The sequence below is a fragment of the Pleurodeles waltl genome, chromosome 3_1 (genome assembly GCF_031143425.1).
Source record: "Pleurodeles waltl isolate 20211129_DDA chromosome 3_1, aPleWal1.hap1.20221129, whole genome shotgun sequence".
In the NCBI taxonomy this organism is placed as follows: Eukaryota; Metazoa; Chordata; class Amphibia; order Caudata; family Salamandridae; genus Pleurodeles; species Pleurodeles waltl.
Window position 1 is genome coordinate 1,962,266,718 of NC_090440.1, and position 27,804 is coordinate 1,962,294,521.

Below are 27,804 nucleotides of genomic sequence, written 5' to 3' on the forward strand. Positions count from 1 at the left end.
ATACAATGGCATAATAATGCATTTTATTTTCCCACCAGCTTGCTCTGTGTACAGCACAAGCATGAGGGGATGAGGTGGGACTGAATCCTGCAATTACAGGAACACTGTTGCCCCTGACAGTGCGCATATCGGGTTGGCTGTCTGTTTGGCTAAGGCCAGCCCGACATGTGCACTGTAGACCCAGCAATCCCAAGGCTGCCAAACAGCAGGGAAATTGCTTGCACAGGCCCTCAGCCTCAAAATGAGTGCTGGGTTAACCTGCTCCCACCAATCCTGGAGCTGCTCTCGTGCTGAAATTAGCATGAGAGCAGCTCCAGGCTTGGTTGGATTTGCGTTACCACTGAGCAGGAAATAAGTACTTACCAGTGGTCCTTACCCGAGCTCCAGATGTCCCCCTCAGCACAGCACACTGTGCACGAGTGGGCGGCCTCTGACTGGGCCCAGGGGTAAGGGGGCCCTCTCAAGGTACTTTCCAGGGGGGGGCTCAAGTTTGATTATGCCACTGGTCCTTCCATTCTTGCTCATGGACGCTGGGGGAGAAGTGCCGCACTGGGTGGGGGTGCCACAAATATAGTGAGTTTGGCACCATCTCACCCACAATATATTTGTCCTGCAGGCCGCCACTGATCAAGAGAAAACATAGATGGACATATGGAAGAAGAAGAGAACAAATTTCCGCAGTGAGAAATCGCAGATTTGTCAGAAACTACTTGCTTGCTTGTGACACTTTGAAAGACTCCAAACTTGGTTGTCTTAACTGTTTAGAAGCACCTGTTAACCTAATAGAGTATACATTGTTATAACTGGCTTTAACTGAAATAAATTAATGGTTTGAGAAGGAGAAACAAAGGCACAAATTAAACAGCAAATTTACTGTCAAACACACGTAAAAACAAACATATACAAGCACACCAATGCATACACATTGAATACAATGAATCCTGTTTTTCAGCTCTAGTCACATTGACTGGTGAACCACCTGCAGAAGCAAAAAATGTGACTGCCACAGAGGGCAGTGAAGACTCAGAAGGACGTGGCACTTATGGTGGTCTCTATATCGCCTCCTTGGAGCTCTTCAAGTTCACCATCGGGATGGGTGACCTGGAGTTCAATGAGAACCTGAAGTTCAAGCACTTCTTCATGTTCTTACTCATCCTCTATGTGGTATTGACCTACGTCCTGCTGCTGAACATGCTGATCGCCCTCATGAGTGAAACAGTCAACAAGATCTCCAGTGAGAGCAAGAGTATCTGGAAGCTTCAGGTAAGTGATGTAACAGCAATTGCTGGTCACCATAACTTAGACAAGAGAGCAGTAATTTGATTGTAATGTGTAATGGAAGATGGCTCAGGTCCATGTGAACGGTTCACCACATTTCACTTATGGCTGCTGCTTATGTGTGGCTCTTCCATGCTCAAATATTTTTTTTGGTATCTGCCGCAGAGAAAAGGCATCCTTCTTTTAGGTTTAGGCTCCAAGAGGTAGGCATTGGCAGACACATGAGCATTTCAAGTCTTTACACTTAGCCTCTATGCTTCTCAACTTTTTCTTCTTCAAATATTTGTAACACTTTTATTTTTGTTTTCCAAGCTTCAATTTTAGCCTATACTGGAGGCATAAATATAAAAAGTTAAAAGAAAATCAGGTCAGGTTAAGTTTAATATTTCTAAGTCTGTTCCCAGCAAAATTGTGGAAAACGTTGGAAAGGTAAGTAAGTATGTTTGAGCTTGTTAGAAATGGGGTTTCTGATTGGCTAGGGAATGCACCTAAGCCAGGCAGAATCCACCCACTCTAGTCAGGGCAAAGGAGTTACACGTCCAAGATAACCCCTGCTCACCACCTTGGTAGCTTGGCACGAGCAGTCAGGCCTAACCCAGAGGCAATGTGTAAGGCGTTTGCACAACAAACCCAACAGACATGACACAATATGTACACCACAAAGTAAACACAACACTGAGCTATGTAAAAATAAGCTGTATTCCATAAAACATAATTATTACAAACCTTACATGTGAGTAATACCCTGCTACTTTAGCAGTTGTTAGAACGTTACATAGGTTACTAACACTCTGCAAGAATAAGCAGAAATGACATTAGAACATGTATGTACTCTGCAACATTAGCAGTAGTCAAGAATTACATCAAAGAAATGCACTTGTCATGGAAATATAATAAATGCCTAAACTAAGAGCATTATAAAAGAAAACCTATGGCAAGTCAGGGGCAATAAAAAGAACATCAGCACGTACATGCAGCATCCCATAAAGTAAGCAGGTTACCATATCACTACCCAATGTCATATCTGGAACCTAAGAAAGAGTATGTCCAAAAGAGTACCTGCATTAGGATAAGAAGGCACTTCCTGTGCCTAGAAGCCGACAAGGGGGCCCCCCGGGGCTCCTCTGTGCAAAACGGGGACTCTAGGCTGATGTTAGGTGGGAAGAGGGCGATATGCACCCCCCTCTGACGGTAATATGGGGCCCTGTCTGGGGCACGATGGGCTACTAGGGCTTGGAGCGTCATACTCCTTTTGCAGCAACCGGGGGAAAGGGGAAACTTCACTCCTGTCTCCCCTGCGTCCTGCTGCTCAAGCCCCCCACTGGGAAAGGCAGCAATCCGGACGGGCGGCCCCACTCTTTAGTCAGTGGCCATCCTGTTGTCTTTCCTCCTCGACCGAGCGGGGCTACTGATGAGGCTTCCTTCTGTCCAGCGAGGCACTTTTGATGCGCAGTCCCCAGACGTCCTACGGTAGACCGTGCACCCCACTTGCAGGCTAGGGCTCCTGTGGACCTCGGCTTCCTGGCCCCAGGGCCTGTCCCACTCCTCCACCAGCCCTCCGAAGCACCCGACACGGTGCGCAGGTACTCCGCTGTCCTGGGCTGTGGCGGTGAGTTGCTTCCTACAAGCGGTTCCTTCCTGTGCTCCGGGGACACCGCCAACAGCTCTTCTGAGGCCCGGGGGATCTGATCCTAGCGCACTTCAGATGCGCTTAGATCGATACGGGTGCTTGGGCTGCGGCGGTGATATCAACATTTGGAAAAGTGCTTACGAGCACTGGGGGCCACTTCTGTGAGCCCTGGTTGCGGCGGTGAAGCTTCTTCATGGCCACCGTGCCTAGAAGCACAGGGGGAGCACAAAGAAGCACTTTCCACGCCCTATAAGTACCATGACAGTACTCCTCATATTTTGGATGGTTGCAGAGGTCAGGGGCCACAGCACCCTGCCCCTGGAGACAGAGAGGGGGGAAGCACAGGGCTAGCAGGCCCCAACAACAGGCCAGTGCAAGGGATGCAGATGGTGGCAGTTCCTCCTAGTGATCAGGCAGGTCACAGGTGAGCACAGCAGCAACAGTCCCAGGTGGGTCCTGGTGAGTTCATTCAGCAGCGTCCTGTCCAGTTCCAGAAGAGTCTCTGGAGTGCCAAGAATGTCAACTCATGTCTAACTTGTGGGGAAAATCCCCTGTACTTATACTCAGTTTACAGAGTGTTTCACGAAGAGAGGGGAGAGGAGGTTCCAACCAGTTACAACTGGTTCTGGGAGTGCCCCCTCTCTCCTCCAGCACAGGCTCCAAACATCAGTTGGGGGTAAACAACCCTATTGTGTGAGGCCAGGGCACAGCCTCTCCCTTCTGTCAGCCCAGGAAGACAATTCAGTATGTAGATGCACCTCTGTGACACCTCCACCCTCCCTGTGTTCAGGCTGTCTGAAAAGTATGCACAAAAGCCCAACTGTCACTCTGCCCAGACATGGATTGGAGTCAAGCTGCAAAACACCAGAGTCATAAGCACAGAGAAATGCTCACTTTCTAGAAGTGGCATTTCTGTAATAGTAATACAAAATCCACTTACACCAGTAAGCAGCATTTCTCATCACCATTACAACCATACCAAACATGCCTATGCTACCCCTCATAAATCAGGCAATACCCCCTACACATAAGGCAGGGCATTTCCAATGCAATTGTATGAGAAGGCAGCACTCACAACAGTGAGAAACCAAATAGGCTGTTTGTCACTACCAGGACAGGCCCCATTACTAGGCACATGTCCTGCCCTCTACATACATAGCATCCTGCCCGTGGGGCTAGCTAGGGCCTACCTTATCGGGGACTTACATGTAGTAAAAGGGGAGTTCTCGCCCTGGCAAGTAAATTTAGATGCCAGGTCCCTGTGGCAGAAAAATGTGCATACGGCCTGGGACAAATTTGAAAGGCTACATCAGTGGGTGGCGCAAGCAGCGCTGCAGGCCCACTAGTAGAATTTAATTTACAGGCCCTGGATATAGGAATACCACTTTACAAGGGTCTTATGTGTAAATTAAATATGTCAATTAGGTATAAGCAAATCATACAAAGTTTACAAGGGAGAGCACATGCACTTTAGCATTGATTAGCAGTGGTAAAGTGCTCAGAGTCATAACGTCAGCCAACAATGGTCAGAAACATAAGGAGGAGAAAGGCAAAAAGTTTGGGGAATGACCCTGTAAAAGGGCCAGGCCCAACAGTGCTGAAATGAGGAGGATGAATTTCACTTTGTAGAAACTAATGTTGAGAAGGAAGGGGCCATAAATTTGCAATCTCTGGGAAAAAGGCATGGAAAAGAGAGAACCAAAGATATGCCACCATTTTGAAGAAGCTGAAACTGAGTATTCTGGAACATCTTATGACCTGGGGTGAACTTTCCTGAAAGGCCAGGCTTGTCACATGGTTTGGAGTCATGCAGGAGGTAGCGACTGACAGTGTGCAACATACTGGAGGCTTCAGGAAAATGAAAATGCAGCCTAAATATCTATCTGCACGTGCCCCCAGCACCCCCAAACCTGACCTTACTTAACCAGACTTTCTTTCTCAGAGAGCCATCACTGTCCTGGACATTGAGAAAAACTTGCCGCAGTTCCTGCAGGACAAGATGAGGTCTGGCATTGATATCAAGCTGGGAGAGACTCCTGATGGCAAAATTGACGAACGGCGGTGCTTCAGGTAACTAGCAAAAGCCCAAGCATTTATTAGAATAGGCAGTTTATTTAAGCCATTCCAGTCCTGTGCCCTGAAGTGAGGTAAAGAAGGAATGGGGTTCTGTGTGCTCAATACAGTGTTTAGCGCACTTATCTTGAGATACATCAGGTGAGACAGCAAGGACCATATTTATACTTTTTTAGCGCCGCATTTGCGCCGCTTTTTGATGGAAAAGCGGCGCAAACGTACAAAATACAATTGTATTTTGTACATTTGCACCGCTTTTGCGTCTGAAAATGACACAAATGCGGCGCAAAAAAGGTACAAATATGTGCCCAAGTGTTTAACTCAGCTGCATGCTTTCTAATATGACCATGTGATGTTGCGCCAGTTCAGCGCTTCAAGAAGAATGTGAGGCTTAGTTGTTTATTTATTCTCATGGGTAGCTGGATGAAATGCGAATTTGTATTAGTTTACATGCACACTTGCAGCAAACTACAGGGACAACAAGCTCGGTTGCGTTTTCGTTCAAGACAAAATTGAGCAAAACCTTACGTTGGTATTCCTTTAGTAGGATGAGCCTGTATAGTATGTACCTTAATGTGCGTGCTGCAGTGCATACAGTGTGAGCATGGCACAATGAGACACCAACGTGCTAGGGTTATTTTATGTCTGGACTCGGACACAGGCACTTCCAGTCACTATAGTTAACAGGTACTGGTTACCATAGTCAAGCAAGAACATAGAGCAATGCATTGAATTTCACACCAGCAAAGAGCCATTCAAGTAACTTATAAAATGAGTCATTAGCCCTACTTGCTCTTACATTCGCACCATATCGCTCTTCCAAAAAAAACGCAGAAGCACTTTATGGAAAGCGTTGCTGCTCATTGAGGTCTTCAGTGTGTGGATTCATGACCCATCTATCACCTTTACAAAGCATTTCACACAATATTAACACTTGAGATTCAAGCAGCTAGTCAATAGCCCCAAATGTGAGAAAGGACTTACCATTTACATTAAATGTTCTTTAATCACAAACGTATGCCTAGCTTAGTATCAGACTCACTCATGGTCAGACTATATTCTTATTGATTTTGACATCACCAAATCTTTGCATCAATTCCCGCTGACCATCAGCAGAATCCACGCTGTCTGTCAGAGACATTGCCAACACCATATCAGCCACCTTTTCCAAGACACTGCCCATGCCCACCAAGGAACCCAGATGAGCCACTGATCTTAGTTGAATGATCAGTCTTCAGCACATTCTTTCTGGAGGTACCATTTCAGCAAAAGAATCCCACATCAACAAAGACATTACCAAACCAATGATACAAAGGCAAACTCACGAATGAAACAAAAGGGGTCAAGTTTAAAGCGTCGGTGGAAGAATCCTCAACTAGCAGGCTTTGGATAAGCAAGTCAAGACAATTAGTAGGGACACGAGCAGGTGAAACACCTGGCCAAGAAGTCCTACATCCAGCTGAAATAGCAGTGCAGAAGGAAACAACTCTAATTAACTCTTGGGCATCTACAGGGCACCACCCACCCTGTGCCTCATCAGTCTTGTATAATAGTTCTATATTATTCTAACCTCAGTAATTAACACACAGTTGCAGTAGTGGTTACACCCTCAGTATACACATATACATTGCGAGAATATCACTAAATCCCATCTACCATGCAATGAACAGACCTCTCCCCGCTGCATCCTAGATCACTACATCTTCCTGTGTAATCGCTGATATTAGGTGAATTGTGGAGGGGTATAGAAAAATGCTGAGAAACAGTTTTAAATTATGTGTGGTCAGAGTCCTTGAGGACGTTAATCAATGAGAAATTTCAACACATCTGTCATAAAGGCTGTTGGTAAACTCCACCGTTCTACATTGCACTGTCAAATATTCTAACTTGTTTTTCTGAAGTAACATGGGCTGACTTAAAACCAGTAACAGCAAAATAATTTCACTCCTACATCATTCCAAGTTGGTTGGATTTACCAGGAGATGATATTGCCCTTAGAAGTACCAATACTGCTTCGAGTGTTCTTGTCCAGGGCAAAATTACTGCCCAATCTGAGTCAACGAGGTATATGAGAACGAGGGATAAAATGTGGTATCGAATTCAGCACACCCGATTACCACAGGTTTACCCTCTTTTTGACCTCATTTTCCAGTGCACATTTTACCAAGTTTTCCCTGCTGAGGTCCGCATAAGAAAAAAATCTCTCAAGTGCGCCAAATGTGCACAATTTGTAATTTCAAACCAGGCAAAGTTACAGGATTCCCCGAAATGAGAGTCTTAGTAAAATGTGTGGTCTGTGATTAAAACACTTTCAGACAGAAACAGATTTATAAAGTAAAGAATTCTGGTTACTCTTTATCATTGATCATATAATCATATAAGGGAATCAGTCAATATCCTGGAACAAAATCTAGTAAAAGCAGGTTAATCTAAACACAAATCCTGTTCAATGTTATAATTGCTCAACAAAATAATATACTGCAAATCAAGACAAAAATGTGTCAGTTATCAGTCATACGTAAATTCCACCACTTTTGGCTATTAAATTGGGTAAAATAGAAACAATGTTAGAAATAATTATATCAATAGCCTGTATTATAGCACCTGACACTGCAGTTATATAAACAGTTCTTTTGAATACCCCACAACCATATTTAGGGTGGAGCCCTTTTTTCTACTATTTGCCTATATTAGGACTAAATAACACGCACAGAGCTTTAGGGGCCAGTTTAGGAATAGTGATGAACTGGTCTGTGTTTTGCAGCTCCCTATCTATCAAAGCCCTGCATTTTCTGGTGTCCGCGTGAAAGCATTGTTTTGCACGTACACAGATTAGTGATCTTTTCACTCTCCAGATTTGGCAAACATTTGGCAAGCCTCCCCCTTTCCCTAAACATCAAACTAGATTAGAGTAGAAGAACCATCCTTTTCTCTAATACTTAGTGGTATTTTTACAAAGAGGGTGTAGTTGAATCCAGACTACTCTTCCCCATCCAGGAGCGAGAGACAGCGAGAGCAACATTATTCCCCATTCCTCACTCTGGCCTAATCTCATTCTTTCTTACTCGATAAATTAGTGAAAGCCATCCTATTCTTCCTTTCCATGGAGACTGTAGTTGTACTCTCTGTAACTGCAACTGCCCCTTCCACACACCAAGGAGAGCGTGAAGAAGCTTTTTTTCTAAACAACAAAGGTCCCACCAGCCAGTTGAGAACAAGGCGGGGCTGGCCAGAAGGGTAAGCAGGCGTAGGCGGACCCATGGAGGCCGGTTTCAGTGTCCAGGAGGGCGGTTTCCGGGCCCGAAAGTGGTGGTGCAGGTTACCAATCCTGCAGCAACTTGCAGTGCTGCCCATTTGATTTTTTGGACCTGGTTTTAGGGTGAATGCGGACGTCTCCACTTGCGCACCAATAAGAGATACTTTGGAGGGGAGGACTCATTGTTGTAAATGGGGGCTGAATTAGCCAGAGCAGCTTGAAGTTCCCAGTCCAGCCCTAGGTGAGAATAATGGAAATTATTACTTCCTCGCACTCCTTCTCCCCAAATCTTTCCCCGCACAACTTCTATCAAAAGAATACTACTAGAGTACTCTACTGAGGAGAGAGTAATAGAAGACATTCTTCTGTTCACACCCAAAAAACGAAGAGGGACCCTTTCCTCTCTTAATCAAGTGAGCCCATTGGATGCCATCCTTTACTCCAGTCTTGTGGTGCAAACACCCAAGGATGTTCACATTCATTAGACGCCTTAGTTGTAGTCATTACACTTAATTACTGGTCGCTCAGGCAGGTAGGTTACTTGTGTCTGGGCTTACGGATTAAAACTCTTCTTTCCTTCTTTCTAAACAGAGTGGAAGAGGTGAACTGGAATGATTGGAACCAAAACCTCTGTCATCTGAATGAGGAACCTGGGAATGGAACGGAAGAGGAACTGAAGATCTCCGGGAAGGAGGGCAGTCCTCAGACAGGTGAGACATAAACATCACTAATGATGGAGGGATCTAAAAAGGGGAGCACTGGGGTAATTCTCACATTTTCTCAGAGTCTGTGGTTGGTTGGTTGGTTTCTCTGGTGAGCGAGAAAAGTCAAGGAATGATAAGTTTAGAACACTCATATTTATTCACATTAAATCCTCCACCAAACATCTTTGCCATCCCTGACAACTCATACTTACCACACAAAACTGACACCATCCTCACTAAACAGTGCCTGGGCTGATCAGTCTTCTGTATAAGAGCTTTCCAGCCAGGGCTGCAGTCAGTCTCTGCCGATGTAACTGGGGTGCCTTCATACACAAAATATGCCTCAGTACATGGCCTCTAGTCCAAGAGGTCGAGGCATGCATGACTTGATAGATGTGACTAGTAACACATCTATGTGGTGGCTACATAATGAATGGTTAGATGGTGGGTATATTAAAGGAAGAAGGGAGTGTTCAATATATAGATAGACTAGCAGTCTGATGGGCGACAGGGAGAGAAGCATACACTTGTCAGATGGTTGGACAGATGGATGACCTATGCTAGCTAGGGACATGAATGTGTGTGGGCAACAATGCAAATAATGCTTTAGAGAAGAATGGATAGCAGGAAGAATGTATGAAAGGATGGCTGGATGAATGTCTGGATGGATGGATGGCACCCTGGACTGAAAACAGAATAAAAAGAGTGATAATGGCAGAATAAATGATAAAATTACATTTGTTAGTTTAGGGGCCATTGCACAGAAAGATGCACCGTGGATGGATGGATTTGTCACTGAGGAATGTATAGATAGAATGGCATTTAATAAGCAGATAGGTGAGTAGTTGGCTATGAGACTTGTACATACATGTAGAGATGGGCAAGATCAGGGTGAACCAGTGTGAGTGATGAATAATAGTGTTTTTCCTAGATGCATAGTGATACAAGCAGCCGAGATACGTGGATTAATGATTGTGAAATATTGGTGGACGATACAAATATATTGCTGCAACTCTTTTCACAATGTGTATGTCAACTGCAATTGCTAAATGTCCCTAAACTGTATCATTTTTTTCCTTTCCTGATCATTGGCATGCCAGTATTGCCACTAAACATTAGGAGAGTTGAGTTATTCTCCCACCTGGCACATCTTGAACAATCCTGCCTTTTTAACAATCTGATGTCAGTTATTTTTAATACCCCACAACCATATTTGGGGTGGAGTCCTTTTCTCTGCTACTTGCCTACATTAGGACTAAATAGCACATGCAGAGCATTAGAGGCAAGCTCGGGAACATCAATGAACTAGTGTGTATTTGGCAGCTGCCTATCTATCAAAGCCCTACATTCTATGGTGTCCACGTAAAGCATTTGTTTGCACGCACACAGATTAGTGGTATTTTCACTCTTCAGATTGGCAAAAAATTGGCAAGTCTCTTCCCTAAATTTCCAACTAGAGGTAAAATAGAAGAACCATTGTCTTCTCGAATATGTAGTGGTATTTTTATACTGCATCAGAAAGTTTCAGCAGAAGCGTACACATATAGGAGAGACATCCATGGGAATGGCACAGAACACTATGCTCCAATCAACACTTTACCTTATTGTTCCTTTCTATAAGAAAAAGACCGCAGGTAAAACATCATTTTCAGTATAGAGTGCAGACCGTTGGAACTCCTCACCGGGCAAGATACTAAGGGCCTGATATATGAAAAGATAGTGCCGTCTTTGCGTCATTTTTTTGTTGCAAAAGCGGCGTAAACTTACAAAATATAATTATAAAAACATTAAAAACATTATGCAAAGGTGGTGCTAACGTTCATAAATTAGGCCCTAAATATACAGGACCATCAGGAGTTAAGGTAGGAAGTAAAGACTTAGGCCGCCAATATGACTTACGGGCGCCAGGAGATCGCCAGTGCTGGCTGTCTTCCGCACACCAAAATATGGGTACTGCCAGATTTCCACCACACTGTGGGTTGAAATTCGGCAGTTTCCATGCTGGTGGTCGGAGGCGCCTGGGCGGTGCTACAACCTACACCGCCCGGCCACAATGACGCGCCAGCTGTATAATGACCATTAATATGGGCTGGCGGTGTCCTGCTGGTGGGGCGCTGCCAGCGGTAGCAGCGTCCTTTCCCGTTCCCTGCTGGACGACCACCTCGCTGGTCAAGGGAAGTCAGGCGTCCGACAGGGGAGTGGGGTGGGATGCTGTTGTGTGTGAGTGTGTGGTGTATGCGTGTGTGTATGAATGTGTGTGTGCTCGTGTGAATGTGTCTGTGAGTGTTGTGTATGCGTGGTTGTATGCATGGGAGTGAATAAGTGTGTGAATGTTGCAGTGAGTGCGTGACTGGATTTCAGTGTGTATGCGTGTGAGTATGCTTGTGAGTATGTGCATGAATGCATGTATGGATGAGTGTGAGTGAATGCGTGTATGGATGAGTGTGAGTAAATGCGTGTATGGATGTGTGTGAGTGGATGCATGTCTGGAAGTGGAGGTGAATGGGTGTATGCATGGTGCGTGTGGGTGTGCATGTATGTGGGGAGGGGGCGCTGTGACTGTAGGGGGTTGGGAAGGAGGTGATTGCAGGGGGGTGGTGGAAACTGTGACTGTAGGCGGAGGTGGGGGTGTCAGTCGTCTACCGGTGACAGGGAACAGAGTAGCTCCACCGCCATGGTTTTCGTGGTGGTGCTACCGCCACGGAAACCATGGTGGTAGGCTGGCTCATAATGCAGCTGGCGGTCTTCTGTGGACCGCCGGGTTGGAGATGAACATCTCTGGCCCGACGGTTCATACTGCCCTGGCGGTATGAGTGGAGCTGTGGCAGGTTGGCGGTGGCCAACCCGCCACACTCATAATGTGGCGGTATACATCGCCAGCCTGTTAGAGGTGATACCACCATTTTAATCCTGGCGGTCAAAAGACCGCCAGGGTCATAATGAGGGCCTTAGTTCTCTCAAAACAAGTACCTAGAATCAAGCTACCACCCTGGCACCCCTAAATGTAAGTGAACTATATTTCTTAGGTACATAAAAGGCGACAAAGTGATGTATGCATCTTTTATGCTGATGTGAATGGTGTGAATGAGGTCTGATTGATTGTGGGCAGTGGAGGTGTCACGTTGTTTTTAACCTTGGTCATTTTCTACATGTGTAATTATGTTGTTTCACAGATGCAATTAATGTATCTAATAGATATCATGCTGAATTTTGTGACTGATTTATCAGGATAAAAAGATTATAGAAAACTAAGCCTTCTTCTTCTGGCCATACATTTTGATGGAATAATAGGAGTATGTTTTTTGAGTATGAGTAGATAGTTGTGTGGGTTTTTTCTTTACTTTCTTTACTTTACTTTATTCTACTTTTTAAAAGATTTTTTAACACATTTTTATTATTTTCTCCAGAGATTGCTTGTGACATATTTCAATACAGTGTTCATCATAATATATAATATACATTACAATCATCTCAGTGAAACATCCTTACATTGTATGACTCAGTTATGCAATCCTAAACCCAGATTTCATATTTATGTCCATTCTTAGTCAGTATTAGTATATATAGGATATTCCTGTTATCGCAGAGTTCGCCGGGTGAAAGCTGTGTTCTATTTACTATTTCTTAACATATAAAAATTAACACTCCCCCCTCCCTCCTTTTCATTTTTTCAACTTGACATCCTATTATCACCGGAGAAGCATAGCAGCGGCATGTCAGGATTCAGCCATTTAACGTGAATCATATGGTCATTGTTTAGGACCGATGCAGGGGGAATCTTATCCAGCATCTGAGCCCAAAGGCTCAACTGCAAGGTCACATTTCCATTATTAACACATTTCAATTAGTGGTTGTTAGATCTTGTTAAAACAAAATGTCCTATTGGGCCTTCTCCACATCATATGCTGCCTTAAAAACATCTAATACCTCATCCCAGTCTAAAGCCATAGGGTATATTCTCACTTCCCTACTCTCTTCTCTTCTGAGTGCAGCACTTTCGGCTCTACCCCATTCCAACACCTCCATACACCACTGCGTCGTTGAGGGGGCCAATGCAGCCTTCCATCGCCTAGTCAATAAGCGCTTTGTCAGTAAAAGTGCCAAATCTGCGAACCGTGATGCCACCCTCCCCTTTCTCATGTGGGGAAACAGCCCAAGCAAACATGGGCAGCTCCAGAGCATGTGTAGTAGGCCTGCCTCCACCACTCCGCATCTAGGGCACCCGAATGATAGTGTAGGATAAAGCATATGCAGCCCATGCGGTGTGAGATACGCTCTATGCAGTATAGTATATTGTATAAATTTGAATCTCGTGTTCCGTGAAGCCCGACTAGGGTATTCTAGTATTGAAGACCACTCTTCATCTGACAATTCTTTGCCTATAGCCACTTCCCATTTAGATTTAAGAGCTGGTAGGGGCTGCAGTAGATGTCGTCTGAGTCCACGGTAAAGCCATTTAAGTAGATGTGTCCCATGTCCCACCGTGTACATGGTATGAATAAAATCATGTGTGGGGGGCTCTATGCCATCTGGAGCCCAGTGTTGTTTCACAAAGAATATTATATTTGCATGCAGTAAAAATAATAAGGGTGGTAGATTATGTTCATGGACAAAGTCCATATGTGTAAGTAGATGACAGTCTCTGAACAGCATCCCAATTGTTTCCACCCCCTCCTGTGTCCATTTTTGTATTCTGTTTTGGGTCAGTGGTCAAGTCATTACAGGTAACCCTACCAGTGGGATGTTAGGAGAATAAGGAAATCGCTCCGGCTGTATACCTGAGCGCAAATTTGCAGTATTGCAAGGCCACACGTAACAGAACTGGAATCTTCTCAGTGGGACGGGTCCCAGGACTAATCAATAAGTGCAGGGAACCTATATCAATCATTGTCTGGGTGAATTCAATTTCCTGCAAATTCCACCCAGCCAGCCAGTATGCAAGCCATTGAAGCTGGCTCGCCACACAGTAGGCTTTAAAGCCGGGTGCACTCATGCCCCCTTGGTCCGCCGGCATTTGCAACTTCGCCAATCCAATCCAGCACCTTCCTCTTACCCAGATAAGTTCAAGCTACAGAGAATGTAGCGCTCTGAAGAAGGCGTCCGGCACCCTCACTGGTATATTCACAAAAAAATACAGGCTACGAGGCAGCATCACCATCTTGGCCAGAGCTAGGCGCCCTGCTATAGATAGTGGCAGTGTTATCCAAAGCTGAATCTGTGGTTTGAGTGAGGTCATCGCTTTCCGCAAGTTGCCCTCCAGTAAGTCCAGCGGGGTCCGATAAACCTGTATACCTAGATATCAAAAGGTATATACAGCTACACGCAATCGCCTATCACCGAACCCCACTGCGGTCCCAATATCCAAATCACGGAAAAGGAATACTATAGACTTATCATAATTTATGTCTAGTCCTGACAATGGTACAAAATCTTTAAATATCTGCGCAGCAGAACTCGGGCTATGGGTAAGGTTTTTCACATACAAAATAATGTTGTCAGCGTATAATGATATTGAGTGCATTGAATTCCCTATATCAATTCCCCATGATTCCGCGTATCACCGTAGTCGGTGTGCCAAATGCTCCACCGCCAGAACGAACAGCAGGGGAGACAATAGACAGCCCTGTCTAGTTCCCCTGTAAATATGGTAGGAGGTTGATATATTCTGCCCCGTATGTGCCCTTGCATTAGGAGCAGCATAGAGCAAGCGAACCCATCAGACGTACTCACAGGGAAATCCGAATCCTTCCAGTACTTCGAACATATACTCCCAGTTTAAAGAATCAAATGCCTGGCGGAGATCCAATGAAAGACACCCCGCTTGGGGGTAGCTCTCTCTGGCGGAGTCTATTACATGATACAACTGGCGTATATTCAGCAAGGTGCTATGAGACAGCACAAAGCCACACTGGTCGGTGTGTATTAGGTTTCTTATAAAGGGAAGGAGTCTCTGCGCCAGCAATTTTGCTAATATTTTATATTCTGTGTACAGTAGGGATAGAGGTCTATAAGATGAAATATCTATTGGAGACTTCCCAGGTTTTAATAGTGAGGTCCCTATGGCTTGCTTAGTTGTGTCGGGGAGGCAGCCGTTGGTCAGAGAGGCCTGGTATAACCTCTCCAGTTGAGGGGCTAGTTTTGAACTATACAGGGAATAGAATTCAGATGGAAGACCATCTGATCCTGGTGATTTATTACAAGCCATATCCTTTATGGCCTCCCGTATCTCCCCCTGTGATATCTGCGCACCCAGTATTTGTCAGCTTCATCAGCAAGTGTTGGTAATTTAATGTCAGAGAGGAAAGCTTTAAGGTGTACCTGATCTAATACTGGTGGGGCGGAATATAAAGTTATGTAGTGGTCACGGAATGCCTTGTTAATCTCCAGCTGAGTGTTTCTATTAGTTTGTTGTGGAGTATTAATATGTAAAATGGGGGTGGGGGAAGGCTCATCTTTTATAAGGTGCACCAAGAGCGCACCTGCCTTTTCCCCTTCATTGTGCGTGCCTTCCCTATATTTGGCGTAATCTACCTTTCTTAGGTGTTCAAGTAGCTTTGTATGTTCAGGTCTTGCTTCCCGTAGCCGCTGAGCTGATTGGGTCTGCGCCCCTGCCTTCTTTTCTAGGGGTCCCAAGCTGTCCTCCACCGCATTAGCTCCCTCAGTATGACCGTCCGTACCCCTGTCACCGCCCCCAGCATCGCTCCTCTGACCACCACCTTAAACGCCTCCCAATCTATTAATGGAGAGGACGCCGAATCGGTGTTGTCGATAAAGAAGTTAGTTATTACCTGTGCTATTTCCTCTCTCAACACCATATCGTCTAACAATGATGGTTGTAATCGCCATGTCGGGATTGGTGTAAACCACCTCCCCCAGTTCATATACCAATGGGTTGCGATCCGAAAGCGTTTTCCTTAAATATGTAGCATGAGTCATTTTCGTTTGCAGTGTAGTGGTGCATAAAACACGATCAAGTCTCATGTGTACTTTATGTGGGTGGGAGTAAAATTAATATTCTCTCAGCCCTATGTTTTTTTGCTCGCCATATATCTGTGAGTGCCCAACCTTGCAGCCAATTCCGCAGTGCCTCCTCTTGTCGCTGCGCATTAGTGCCCGATAGTGGGGGGGTGGATTGGTCAAGGGCAGTGTCCAGCACTGCATTGAAGTCCCCGCCTATTATCCAGGGGGTGTCAGCCCATGGTGTAAGCACCACCAATAGGTGTTCTAGGAAAGCATCTTGACCACTATTTGGGGCATATACACTACCCAGGACCACAGGCTTCCCATCTAAATTACCTTTGGCTAACATATATCTGCCGTCTTCATCCACTTTTGTATCCAGTACTTCAAAGGGGACCCCAGACCATATCCACACAGCCACACCGTGGGTAAACGCAGAGTATGAGGTGCTAAGCAACTGTCCTCGCCATTTTTTGCGGAGTTTCACCGCCTCATGAGTGGTGAGATGTGTTTCATGAAAATATGCTATGTGTACTTTGCAGCGATTCAACTGGGCCAGTATCCTATGTCGTTTGTGGATAGATCCCATTCCATGTACATTCCAAGTAACAATATTGTAATCATGCAGTGACAGCATTTTAAAACCATAATAGACTACTTTCCCCCCCTGCCCCTATTAATCTGCTTCTCTTCAGGTATATCATGCATAAAACATTTGTTGATGTCAGAACTTCAAAACAATAAACAATGCCCTCAACAGTGCCCAATACTAGGTAGGGCCAAAACGGACTCTGCCAAACCCTTACATAATAGAAACTCAATCGATGTATAATCAATATTATGTAAACAGTCAAACAAACCTACACAATGGGGTGTGCGAGTTGTGAATGCAATAGTAACCCTTCGTGGTCAACAGTTTTCCCTATGTAAAACAGGGATCACAGAGTTCGGCCGTCCGGGCCCGCGATCAAGGAAGGAGATACCAAGATCTCCTCATGCTAAGAGGATCCATCTGCTGGTAGGGAGCAAGTGTGGTTTCGGCCTCACATCTCCGTGGTCAGGTAGCACAGCAAGTCTCATTTTCACGTGTCGGTTAATGGTCAAAAAAGGTGCAAAGCATCCATGTTACAGTTAGTCATTGTGAGATGTTACTCAGACCGCGTGAGCAGCCTGTGGGTGTTCGTAGTCCATACACTGTGGCAATCAGGGGAGACATTTAAGGGCAGATTGTCAATCAGGTTATATTAAAGTTCCTGCGCTGTCTGCGGGGTAATAGATGGAAACAGTGACGAACTACCTTCTGAGTCTGACGCGACCGTGCTATCTATTGATGAGGCAGCTCCAGGGGAGGGTGAGCGTGCTCTATGTATGGAGTATGCCGATTGAATTGCATCATTCCGACCCTCCAAATTCTACGACATCGTAGGCCCAGTTTTTCTCTGAGTTGAAAGTTGTCGGTTTTGCCTGCTTTTGCGGGGTTGGCGTTTCTGTCTTGGTGGTAGGGCCTCATTTTGACTCTGGGGACCCGGGTGCGGGAAGGTCAAATCCAGCCAGTCGCGTACTAAATCAGGTGTGTCAAAGAACTGTGCCTTTTGGTTATGTGTAATTCGTAGCCTGGCTGGAAACAGTAGGGCGAACGGTATTCCCTCCGCTTTGAGCTGCTTCTTTACTGACTGGAAGGAAGCTCTACGTCTCTGAACTGCCAGTGTATAATCCGGGTGTAGGGAAATACAAGCATTGTCCACTATGATGGGATCTGTTTCTCTCGCCACTTGCAGCAGGGTGTCATGATCTCTGTAGTTTAGCACCTTGGCTATTAAGGGGCGCGGTGGTGCCCCTGGTGGGGGCCTCCTGCCAGGAATTCGATGTGCTCTCTCTATTGTAAAGTAGATTGATAGTTTATCTGTTGCCAAGGCTTTCAACCAGTCTTCTATATACTGTGTGGCGTCTCAACCTTCTTTTCCCTCCGGTAGACCAATTATGCGGACATTATTACGCCTAGATCTCCCTTCTGCGTCTTCGACTCTTTCCTGTAGGGCTTCTACCTGGTGTTGTAGGTGCTCAATAGCAATTTTGTGTTCCTTATGGTCTGGAAGAATGCTGGCAAGACTCGTCTCTGTCTGCTTCAGTCTGTCCGTTAATTTCTTCTGATCATCTTTCAGGATACTTAGTTCCATTGTAATCAACACCAGTCTTTGTTCTATGCCAATCGTGACTCCCTAATTTCCTGTAGGATGACATCAAGCTTGTCCATCAGGACATCCATTGTCGTGGCTGGCTCTGGGTCCCCAGAGGTCGGAACGTCCGTGCCATCAGTGTGCCTACCCTTTGTGCGGCCCATGACTGATCTTCTATGTGGAACAGCCATCCCAGTACATTGGTACACCAGGCCCTGTTGTGCTGAAGGGTAGTTAACAACGGGGGCTGACGTTTTCACCGCCCCGGTTATTCCTAAGTTCCCTGCGGCAGTAAGAATTCAGTTGTAGGTTAGGCGATAGCAGCAGCATTAGTCACCGCTCCCTCAGTGCAGCAGCCGGCCCAAGAACCGCACCGGCAGCGTGCCCGTAAGACAGCCGCAGCCCACCGTGTCCCAAGTATCCTCCTGCGCTCCTCTGTCCACTGCTCCCCCAGTAGGTAAGGCTGCAGTGCCGCCCGTCCTCCTCGTTTTCTTTCCGTTTCACGCTGTGTCTCGCTCATTCCATCACCATAGGAGAGCTGGGGGCATCGCTACCAAAGAACGGCAGGAGCGGCGGGCCCACAGCGTAGCAGCCCAGGCCCAGACAGCCAGCACCCCTCACGGCCACGCCGCCACCGCGCCCCGACTCATCGTGCCGCCGACCCGGCAGCCACCGCAGCCAATCTGCTTCCTCTCTCCAAGGCCCGGCACTGCACAAAGCCGGACGATGCTCCCGCAGCGTCGTTCAGGGGCCCTCCACCACTCCGAAATCTACTCTGCTGCCATGCAAGGGCAGGCAGCCGTCCCTCGTCATTGGATGGTCCCCCTTCTTGCCGGATTCATTACTTTTAGCGGGGCCGGACCGGGAGCTCCACAGTTAGACGACCACCATCTTGGGCGGTTAGCCACGCCCCCCCTTTATTCTACTTTGTTATCGCTACATTCTGCATCATTCGAGATGAGACCAGAGCACCTTAACAAGGGAGCTCCTTAGACTGAACATAGCCTTGAGTAGCTGTAATGAGTGCAGACAATACATCATTCTATCCTAGCTGCCTGCAACCAGAATAGACTGGAGAGTGCTTGTTACAGCGGCGGCTCCTCTGCAATGGGGGCGGAGCATCGCCTCTCTAGCTCAGAGCCTGCAACTGAAAAATAAAACAATATTTTATTATAATTTTATTTTTCAGTTGCTGACTGAGCCAGCATGTGCAGGGAGGGGCGGGAGGGAGGAGGAGGAGTGAAATAGTGTTGTGCGCTTAAAAAGTGCATACCTGTTTGGCCAGCCATTCTAGGCCGGCCAAACAGACATGCGCAGTTAGATTTCTCCAACCCATCTGTATTGCACAGGCATGTTGGAGAAACTGCACAGATTCCCTGTGCCTGCTCAGGCCTATCCCTGGGCTGAGCTCATGCTTGGTAATAGCATGATAGCAGCACCGGTATTGCACAGGAAGTCTCTGATGCTGTCCCATGGACTGCTGGGACCAGCAAGCAGAGGAGTGTGAGGCGGCCAGCAGCACCAGGTAAGTGTATTTTTTTTATGTTAAACCCCCGCACATTTCCCCGCACACTCCTGCGCTCCCCTCTGTGTTCCCCCCTTGCCCTTTTCACCCACCCCACTACTTTTAATTTGTGTCGGCCACCACTGGCTTGTAACACGGGTTTTGGACCTGTAGAACAATCATACTTGGCTGTATGTAATCAGCGCAGGCCACAGACAACACTCTTGGCTCCTGAACAAGCATTCTATCCCGACTTTCTGTAACCAGAATGGGCCAGACAATGATTCTCTCCTAGTTTCTCAGCTAGTAGAACAATCATACCAGAAAGCCTGCAGCAGAGATCCTACAGGACAAACCTATTTTTTCAATCTGCTACCATCAACCCAAACCAAGGCTTTCAACTCCAATGAAGACATGCTCAGAATGCACAAAGAGGTCTGTGACATAGCGGTTGGCATTGGACGACTTTAAATTAGTCCGTTCCTGCAAGAACTACTTCCTTCCCTCACTGATTCTTAAGTGCAACAACCACTTGCACAATATTGACTGTAATAAAGAGCATTCAAGCGGATCTCTATCCTGTACTCCTCCCTGGACCTTTTTATAGAATGGCTGGCTTCATTGCTATATCCAATATAAGATAAGGGTTTGAAGGTTCAGTGAGCACCAAAAAAAACTGTTGCACAAATATATGACATTGAAATATGATCCATGGATGTTGTGCAGTATATCTACTAAATTACACAATTATAAACTATTTGGTGCTTGAGGATAATTGTCTTTTTTTCGTTTTTACAATTTGATTTTAATCCCCTGTGTCTTTTAGAAATGATTAGCTGTAACTGGAATGTTTAGTCTTCTAAGTCAGAAAAGGGAGCATACGTAGGGGAAATAGAGCCACCTAGTAGTCATACTAATTGTAGTGTTGAGTGAGGGCAAACGGTGGCCTGTAGTCTACTTCCTGCCCACTTAGGGTAACTTTTAGGATTGCCACCTTTCTAAGAAAAAAGTACTTCCCATTTGTTTGTGCTTTGCTATTCTGGAACAGTCAACAGATGGCAGCTGAACAGGAACTCCAGTGTAATTGTCAGGATTGTTTTGTAACAGGGCAGTGGTTCCTCTGTTTTCTCTAATAATCACTGTGAAACGATCTAGACAGATCTCAAACACCCTTTTAACTGATTTATTTATGTGTTGATTAAGGTTTATGTTTTAGAAGGGGAAAATACTTGATTGTACTTTTTATCAGAATTTTTACTGGCCTGGACCTGGGAATACAGTCAGGCTGGCAAAATCCCGGCAAGGTGGCAGCCCTGCGGGTAATGGAAAATCCTACATTTGCTGTAGGAGGATGGTAAATGGATTAACAAGAGTACAACGGTTTGCAGAAATATTCGGTTTCAGATCCCTAACTTCTGGGATACCAACCTGCCTGGTCACTGATGACGTTTTGTGAATCATTTGTGGTTGTAGAAGAGATCTAGGTGGAAGTGTGAGAAACGTTGTCCTTATACAATGGCCACATTTCCATTGGTAGCATTGGGTTCTACTTACACTCACTGACTCATGGAAGCTTCTCACACCCTGACAGAATTTCTGCAAAGTTTTAAGCACTCCTCTTAAAATGTTTATTTATTTTTATTATGGGTAAGTTTCAGCTCATTTTTCAATTGTCTGTTTCTGACTGTTTTACAGGGAATGGTTTCAGAAGCCTGGTGTCACGTATAAGAGCAGAAACAGCAAAGCAGGAGGAACAAATGCCCTTAAATTCTGTTGCGGCAACTCCTTCTGATGGCAGCACGGGTGACGCAAGGAGAAGATCCTCGGACAGCCTCACAGATGTTCAGATGGCTTGAGCTGGAAGAAGCAACCACTTTCATACGAGCAACGTGGCAGGCCTATGAAAACCTCATGCAATGCCACGATTTGGCTTTCTGTCCAATTATGACTTTCATTGAAGGCTTTGAACAATCCCACGATTCAACTTTCAGACCAAATCCACCTTTGTTTCAAGCCAGATCCAATAACATGACTGAATGTTCAGAAGTGACGAAAAATTGACTTTAAGGCTCACTAAGGCATCTTCACTGCTTACCATCCTCATCACTCTCACTAGCCTCATGCTTTTAAGCACTGTACCTCATGCGGTGGTGGTCAGGGTTCTTGCTTTGGCTGCGATCTCTAGATGAGAGGTTACCCGATGCCTCATCCAGACCTTGCTCATATATCCGATAAGACACCTTGCTATAATGCTTAACAAATGTTCTGTGCGCCCCTTCACACGGAAGGTTTTTTCACTGTGCGATGAGCATCATATGCTGATATGCTATTATGCCTTTCTCCTGCAGCACCTGCCCTTCAACTGAGACCTGTATCTTGTTGTCAAGAATTGGGCCAAATTGGATGAGCAAGTAGTAGCATGGGTGCAGGGACAGTGTCAGTGGTGTAACAAGGATACCATGGACACCAAAACAAACAAGGAAAATTGACCCTTACTACTGCTCCCAAGGGTGAACAGTAAACGAAACCTACAATATGGAACAGTGCTTCTCTTAAATCCCAAAGTCCCGTAACTAGAGCATCAGGTCTGCTACTGCCAGCTACACACTTGTGTATAGCCATGAAATTCAGTTGACATTAGTAGTATGTCTTACTCTACAATCAACGTTCTTTGGGTCATACGTGGGATAAATGATAGATATTACACATTCCAAAGACTTCCTTTCATCTGAATAGCATGAATTAATTCTATTTACAGTGTAATGCCCTGCATTGCGCCAAAGTTAGCCCTCAACTTAAAGAACCCATGATTGAATTAGCTAGAACACTGCTCCCCTATGCTTATTCTTAGACAGGAGTAACATTCCGCATGATCCCTGGGATCATTACATACATAGCCTCATCCGCTAGCGAGTGGCATCAAAAGATTAGGAGAATACTAAATGCTCAAAGCATGCATTCGTTTTCAGAGATAAGACACCGGACTGTTACCTCAAGTCTTCGGGTGTGTAGATGCACGACAAATGACCTGGTGTTATGTTGCATTTATCAAAGACAGCTGAACAGAAGCACACAGAATTTAACCTGAAACTCCAAAGAACCCCAAGCTTTAATATTACTTACAACAGCACTTACAGAAGGTGGGCAGTGATATAGACCTGTGAAAAGTCAAGAGTGAGAAACCCCAGCTCCCGGGAATGCTGTTATCAGAAGAGATTGGGTTAATGGCTGCATCTAGTCCTTGCACTTAACAATGGAGGTGGAGAGGAAACATGCATATTGACATTCAGCTCTTAATGGAAGCAGAAGAGATAAACTGAGGTCAATGTTATGGCAACTGGGTGAGGCCATTTTAATAGGTTCCATCTCAAAGTCAGTACTAATCCTTGGTCAGGCTTGTTATAGGCTGTACTTAGGTCTACACTGTACCAGATATGGTGCCCCACCACCATCTGTGCCGCTGTCCAAATGCACAGCCCTACAATGGTTGTTGTGGGCAATGAAAGTGAAATGTGGTAAAACTATGAAATATGAAAAGCAAGAAATCTAAAATGATCTGTTAGTCAAGCAGGGGCAGCTGCTTATTTGGCTTCTTGTTGGCTACACTCAAGGTACATAACAGTAGTATGTTACATGCAGCCAAACCTCTCTGTAATAAGCTCTTGCATATGAACTAGAGAGATTCTAGTCTCTGTACAAATGGGAGGCAACACCTGCATAAGATAGGAACTGAGAACAAACTATAAGCAGGTGGGTTTCAAGGGTGGTAGGGATCTGACACATTGCTGTAATAAGAAACTCCCAAATACTGCATCCAACATTTCCAGACTTTAGTACTTTATGGAACTTTGTGATGTATATATTTCCCATTATTTGTAGTTTTGCTGTAATTTGACATGTAAAGGGTAATTATGTTCAGTCTTTTACTTAATATAGGCACTGTGACACTGCAGAACCAAGAATTCTGACACTTGCACTGTGACCTTTGGGATATCAAACTCGAGCACCACGACGTTTGGGGATGCAGACAAGTGTATGAAGAACTACGGGAATTTAGAAAACGTAAAAATGACTGCTGAGAATCAAATCATATGTATGATAACCATTGGGTATTCCATACATGCCAAAAGAAGCGACTTAAGGTGGGAGACTTCCTACTTTTGTAATCTAAAAATGGCTTTATTTTGGTTATCTTCCTCCTGAAATTGCCATTGCTTCAATAGAAGTCAATGGGGGAAATACATGCTCCTGACTATTTTTCTTTAATCCTCCCACTTTCCTCTTCTAAAATGTTAGCATGTTTTGTATTAAAACACTTGAACAGAGACCTTTTGTAATCAAACGGGGGATTATACCTCTAAGGAATTTTGGCAAATGACACTAGTCAGTCCAGATGTGTGCACAGCGATTTATGGGAATCCAGACACACCCAGAGTAACCTTGATAATACAATCATACACCAGGACCATTATAATTCTAGATTTGTGCCCCATGAGGCTTGATGTGCTCCATGTGCCTTCATAATCCAAACACATGCACCCCATACTTTAGCAATCCAGGTGTATGCAGCATGATGCTACAAATCTTGACATTTGCCCTGCACTCCTTTGGAATCCTGATGCATTCATCTGACCATTAGAATTCCAGACTTGTGAAAATTAGCCCTTGGGATACAGACACTGATCTAGCCAAACAAACTATATGACAAAATGTAATAAAAAAATATGCATTAATTTTTACATCATTGCATAAATGCCACAGAGGCGCCCTTCTTTTCCATGTTGATATTATGATCTGTAGTTTTGACATGTTTCCTCTTATTGACAATTAATGCAGGCATTTCTCTCTACAACGTTTGGGTAACCTGTGCTTGCCATGAGTTTCAATTTATATGCATTGTGTGCATGTAGAATCACAGAGATTCCTGAACGTCTGGTACTGAGAATCAAATGGCAAGTAGTTTGTCATATAGGATAAAGAGGGAGGGCAATTCATCTTTGTATCTACAGAAGCAGCCACGCTGTACCATCTTAGAATAACCTCCATTCTATGAAACCGAACTTTGTACAAGTTAGCAAGTTCAACAGCAAGAGGTGGCACTATGGGCCAGCTCCAGGATACCCTCATGGGTGACAGAGTGCTTTACAAATGTACATAACGTAACAGGGGGATAAATATAACAACACTCTGTTATTTTTACTTGCTGACATCGGTGAAAACATTCAGAAAAAATACTCGTTCCAAGAACTGCACCAATACTGTTGTCTCCTACACACATATATCAGTGATGGTACCCATCTGTAATCATACTGTAGTAGAGCAAGGGGGCATTGTAAAACTGTGTAAATAGCAACGTAGATACTGCATGTATAGTGCATTGTCATTGGGATATAGGGAACTGTTCAGCTGTCCTTGCTATATAGTGTCTTTTGTATTTGTCTTATATCTTCAACATTTATTGTTGTCTATGTTTTTGATGTAGGTGAAACCTAGCACCTTGGTATTTTGGTTTATTTTGTTAGAATACTTTTGTTATAAACATCTCTGGAAGAGGTGGATCTGACAGGGTGCCCAGCCCTTCTGAACGCTTCAGTCTAACGCCAGGCCCCACCCTTCAATGCATGACGTTCATTGCCTAGCTACCCCTCCCTTCAAGATCACTTCCCGCGCTTTAGAGGAACCTGAAAATCCATCTGGAGTGCAAATAGACTGGAAGTTCATTGAGCAGGTTATTCTGAGAACTAGAAAATGCTAACTGTATGCACTTTTCGCCCTTGGGCTTCAGATCACCCAGATGCGAACAGAATGTACACTTTATGGTGCAAGAGTTTTTGTGTTATTTCCATTTTGTATTAGTGCAATGCACATCATAAATCCAAAATATCATTCATAAGCCTATAAAGTGACTTATGGGACAGAATGTGTTCTCTATTGTAATTGAAGAAGTTAAATCAGTGAGAGGTGACTGTTCTGGAAATAATGAGTGTATTTTTTAAGTACCGACACAAAGTATGGCCTTTTCTCCAAATCATTGTGAGCATTCAAAAATGAAAACCTTTGGGTGGGCAAACTTTTCCAGCTTTGGCAGACTTTTGAGAAGTTTGCCGGGCACGGCCCACACAAAGTTTGCCAGCCACAGAATGCCAGCACTTAAACTTAAATAGGTATAACATGGAACAGAGGGTTTGGAGCATGCACAGAGGGGCTGATGCTATGTGCACGATGAAAGCCAGAGGCAGAGACTGAGGATTTATACACAGGAATAGAGAGTTAATTCTGATGGGGATGAGGCAATGGGTGGTGCGGTGGAAGCCAAATGGATCCAGTACCCAAGCTCTTTTTATTCTGCACCCCACCCCCTTTGTGCTCCACCACAGCTGCTGAATGTACAAGGAGGCAACACAGAAAAAACAGACAAGGCAGTTTGCATTAATTAATTTGTCTAACTACCTTTCATCTGCCTTTGTATGTATATTTCTAATTATACATATATATCTATCTATATATATATATCTATCTATATATATATATATATATATCTATATCTATATATATATATATATATATATATATATATATATATATATATATGTGTGTACATATATATTTGCAAACATACATACAAAGTGAGTTGAAAACATTTAAATCTATCTATCTATCTATCTATCTATCTATCTATCTATCTATCTATCTATCTATCTATCTTTCTATCTCTCTATCTATCTTCACCAAAACAACCAAAGGATAAAGTAACATTATAGTTAGGTAAATATGTCAGTGATAACACTAACATTTTGTACTAAAAAAATGCAGAAATTCGCCAGTTATAGGTAGCAGAGCTAACTATAACTTGTGCCCCCGCCATACACTACCTGTGACCTCACACATTACATCACTCATGACATGTTCTAATATGTAATTTATGGCATCTCAAATGACATCACTGATGACATTATCCAAGCTTCTTTTGTACACATTACTCCATAAATAGGTATGGCATCAGAACTATGAAAGCAACTGTAAATAACTCAAAATAATATGAAGCATCATTAATGCCATCGCAGATACACCTCTCAGGAGTAGCAAGCATGTGTTATGTGGAACAATGACCCTATACCTTACACTTCATGGATAGCCTAGTTCACATTAACAAACAACCACAGATATATGAGAAACCCTCATTATACACTATTTTCAATATGTATGCAATTGTTCAGAGAAAGCAAAGTTCCTTCAAATACTCAATATCTGTCCCAAAATGAATGCCCTACTACAGACAGCTTTTATCTGTATCAAACCCCTGGCAGTCACTGAACTTACATTGAAAAATGAAGTTGATATGAGTAGAAAAGAGGGTACTGTAAACAATTTTCACACTATGGAGAGAGTTTACTCTGTGCCACTTTGTTTGCATACAGTGAAACTCTCATGAAAAATACACTATAGGGTAGTAAAAATGGTATCTACTAAGAACAGTACACACTCCATGCACAACTTGTCAAAAAGTACACTTTTCTCTTAAAATAATGAAGATCTGAAGACGCTAAGGAGCATACTACTTGCAGTCTTCACACTGTGAGTTAAACTTTACAGATACCCCATATTCTGAAGCAAAAGAAGCACACGTACATAGGTAATACCTGTTGCACATTGTCTTCTATATTAGGTCGAAATTGTCATGCTGAGACAATTCTGTCAAATAACCAAAGACTCCTTGCAAAACTTAGGCCCATATTTATACTCTGTTTGCGCTGAATTAGCGTCATTTTTTTACGTTAATTCAGCACAAACTTAACTCCATATTTATATTTTGCGAGTTAACGTCATTTTTTGCTTGCGGAAAGCTACCTTGAGTCAATGAGTGAGCCATTCCAGGGCATAAAATTACTCAAAGGCCCAAACGCCTTATCTTCCCATTCACAAATGGCGCACGGGAGGTAGGCGGGCCAAAATAATGGCACTGAGTCTGCTTAGCACCATTATTTAACGCCTGGTCCAGGGCAGGCGTTAGGGGACCTGTGGGCCCCTTTCCATGGTGGAACACCATGGAAACAGCCCACAGGTGCCCGCCCCAAGCCCCAGGGACACCCCTTCCCCCACCAGAGGGACAGCAGAGGCTCCCATCCCAGGTAAGTGGAGGTAAGTACAGGGTAGTCTTTTGTTTAATTTTTTAAGTGCCATAGGGGGCCCTGAAATGGGCCCCCCTCCACGGGACTGGGTGC

The 27,804-nt window shown here is 44.5% G+C and overlaps 1 protein-coding gene across 2 annotated transcripts in view; it reads left to right on the forward strand.

Annotated features, from left to right (window-relative positions):
• The window catches only part of LOC138285855 (transient receptor potential cation channel subfamily V member 1-like), a 193,730-nt gene extending 169,409 nt beyond the window's left edge, over nt 1–24,321 (forward strand). For both annotated transcript variants that reach the window (XM_069226331.1, XM_069226329.1), the window contains exons 13-16: nt 953–1,263; nt 4,851–4,978; nt 8,829–8,947; nt 21,278–24,321. In XM_069226331.1, the coding sequence (XP_069082432.1) occupies nt 953–1,263; nt 4,851–4,978; nt 8,829–8,947; nt 21,278–21,438 (719 nt within the window). In that variant the 3' untranslated portion in view covers nt 21,439–24,321. The remainder of the gene's footprint in view (nt 1–952; nt 1,264–4,850; nt 4,979–8,828; nt 8,948–21,277) is intronic.
• Nucleotides 24,322–27,804: the final 3,483 nt, after the last annotated feature.